At 63.2% G+C, this 1,369-nt stretch overlaps 1 protein-coding gene across 1 annotated transcript in view; it reads right to left on the reverse strand.

Annotated features, from left to right (window-relative positions):
- Nucleotides 1-1,140: 1,140 nt before the first annotated feature.
- QSOX1 (quiescin Q6 sulfhydryl oxidase 1) overlaps nt 1,141-1,369 on the reverse strand; it is a 10,640-nt gene continuing 10,411 nt past the window's right edge. Inside the window, exon 13 of the mRNA XM_009892930.1 lies at nt 1,141-1,335. Within this exon, the coding sequence (XP_009891232.1) occupies nt 1,141-1,335 (195 nt within the window). The remainder of the gene's footprint in view (nt 1,336-1,369) is intronic.

The following is a 1,369-nucleotide window of genomic DNA, read 5'->3' on the forward strand; positions in this document are numbered from 1 at the left end:
TTAGGCAGCGCCGGGAGAGCAGATGGCCCCAGCCCCGGCTCTGGAAAACAACCATTTTCCTTAATGATTCCTAACAAGGATAAAAGGGCAGAGAGAATCGGGGACAGGCGCAGGGGCCTCCAACGCCCACGGAGGTCCCGGTCCCCGGGGGGGGATGCGAGGATGCTCGTGCATGTCTCCCCGCTCTGGACCACAGCCATGGCCACCACGGAACTGCAGCTCCATCGCTCGTGCCAATTTTTTCCCGGAAGCTTCCTACTCCCCCCATCACCCTGCTCGAGGACAAACCACGATCCACCCCAACCATGGGGACACCCTGGCTGTATAGGGGGAGGCAGCTGGCCACGGCTGCATCCAGAAGCGAAAAGCAGGAGAAAATGTACGATAGTAACACTTAAAAATATTTAAAGGATTTAAACGACGCCAGTACTCTTCCTGGGGTGATGGGGGAAAGCGGAGTGGGGACAGCCAGCGGTGGGGGGACACAGCAGGGAGGGGAGGTGCTGCCCCAGTGTGCCCACACGGCAGGGAGCAGCCGACACAGCAGGGCCGGCATCCGCAAAAATAATTTATTCCACTAAGACAAGCAGAGAGCGAGCAACAGTGTGGGGAGGGGGGCGAGGAAAGGCAGGGGGGGCCCTGGTCCACATCTCCAAGGTGAGGGGAGGACACCACACAAAATGCAGTTGAACCCAAGACTGCCATCCCCCACCCAGCAGTGTCTGCTTTTTGAGGGGCTAAACCCCCCACCCTCCTGGCCCCACTAGTGGTTTGACCCCAAAGGGCTGCTCCCCAGCATGGGACTGGGCTTCCCAGTTTAAAACCAGCCCAGCGCCAGGGAGCTCCCGAGGGCAGCTGAGTGTCGAGACACAGACTGCTGTCGGCGTCCCAGCTCCCGCGCACCCGAAAATATGGCACCGCGACCTGAGAGGGGGATGCTCTGACACCTCCTTCCCCCCCAAAAAGAGCCCTCCACCCTCCGCCCCCCACCCTGGGTGAGGTGACTCCTGAGAGCAGGCCAGCTCCCAGGGCGGATGCACCAAACCCCTTCCCGCTGGGGGACAAAACGCTGTCCCACGGGTGTCCCACCTCAGCAGCCCACCCACCCTGGGGGCAGCCCCCGGTACCCCACAACCGCTCTCAGGCCATGGGGAAGCCAGGGCGGCCTTTCCGGGCACGGGTGCGGAGGCGGAAGAAGGTGTACATGCCCAGGAGGCACATGGAGGAGAGGAAGTAGAGGGCAACGCAGAGGCTGATGTCCAGGCGGGAGAAGCCCAAGCCGAGCACCCGCAGCCAGGGGGTCCTCCGCACCCCCTCCCCGGTCTCCTCCTCCTCCTCCCGGACCAGGACACCGGGAGCCCGCCGGCGC

Source organism: Charadrius vociferus, unplaced genomic scaffold (assembly GCF_000708025.1).
Source record: "Charadrius vociferus isolate BGI_N301 unplaced genomic scaffold, ASM70802v2 scaffold39, whole genome shotgun sequence".
Taxonomy (NCBI): Eukaryota; Metazoa; Chordata; class Aves; order Charadriiformes; family Charadriidae; genus Charadrius; species Charadrius vociferus.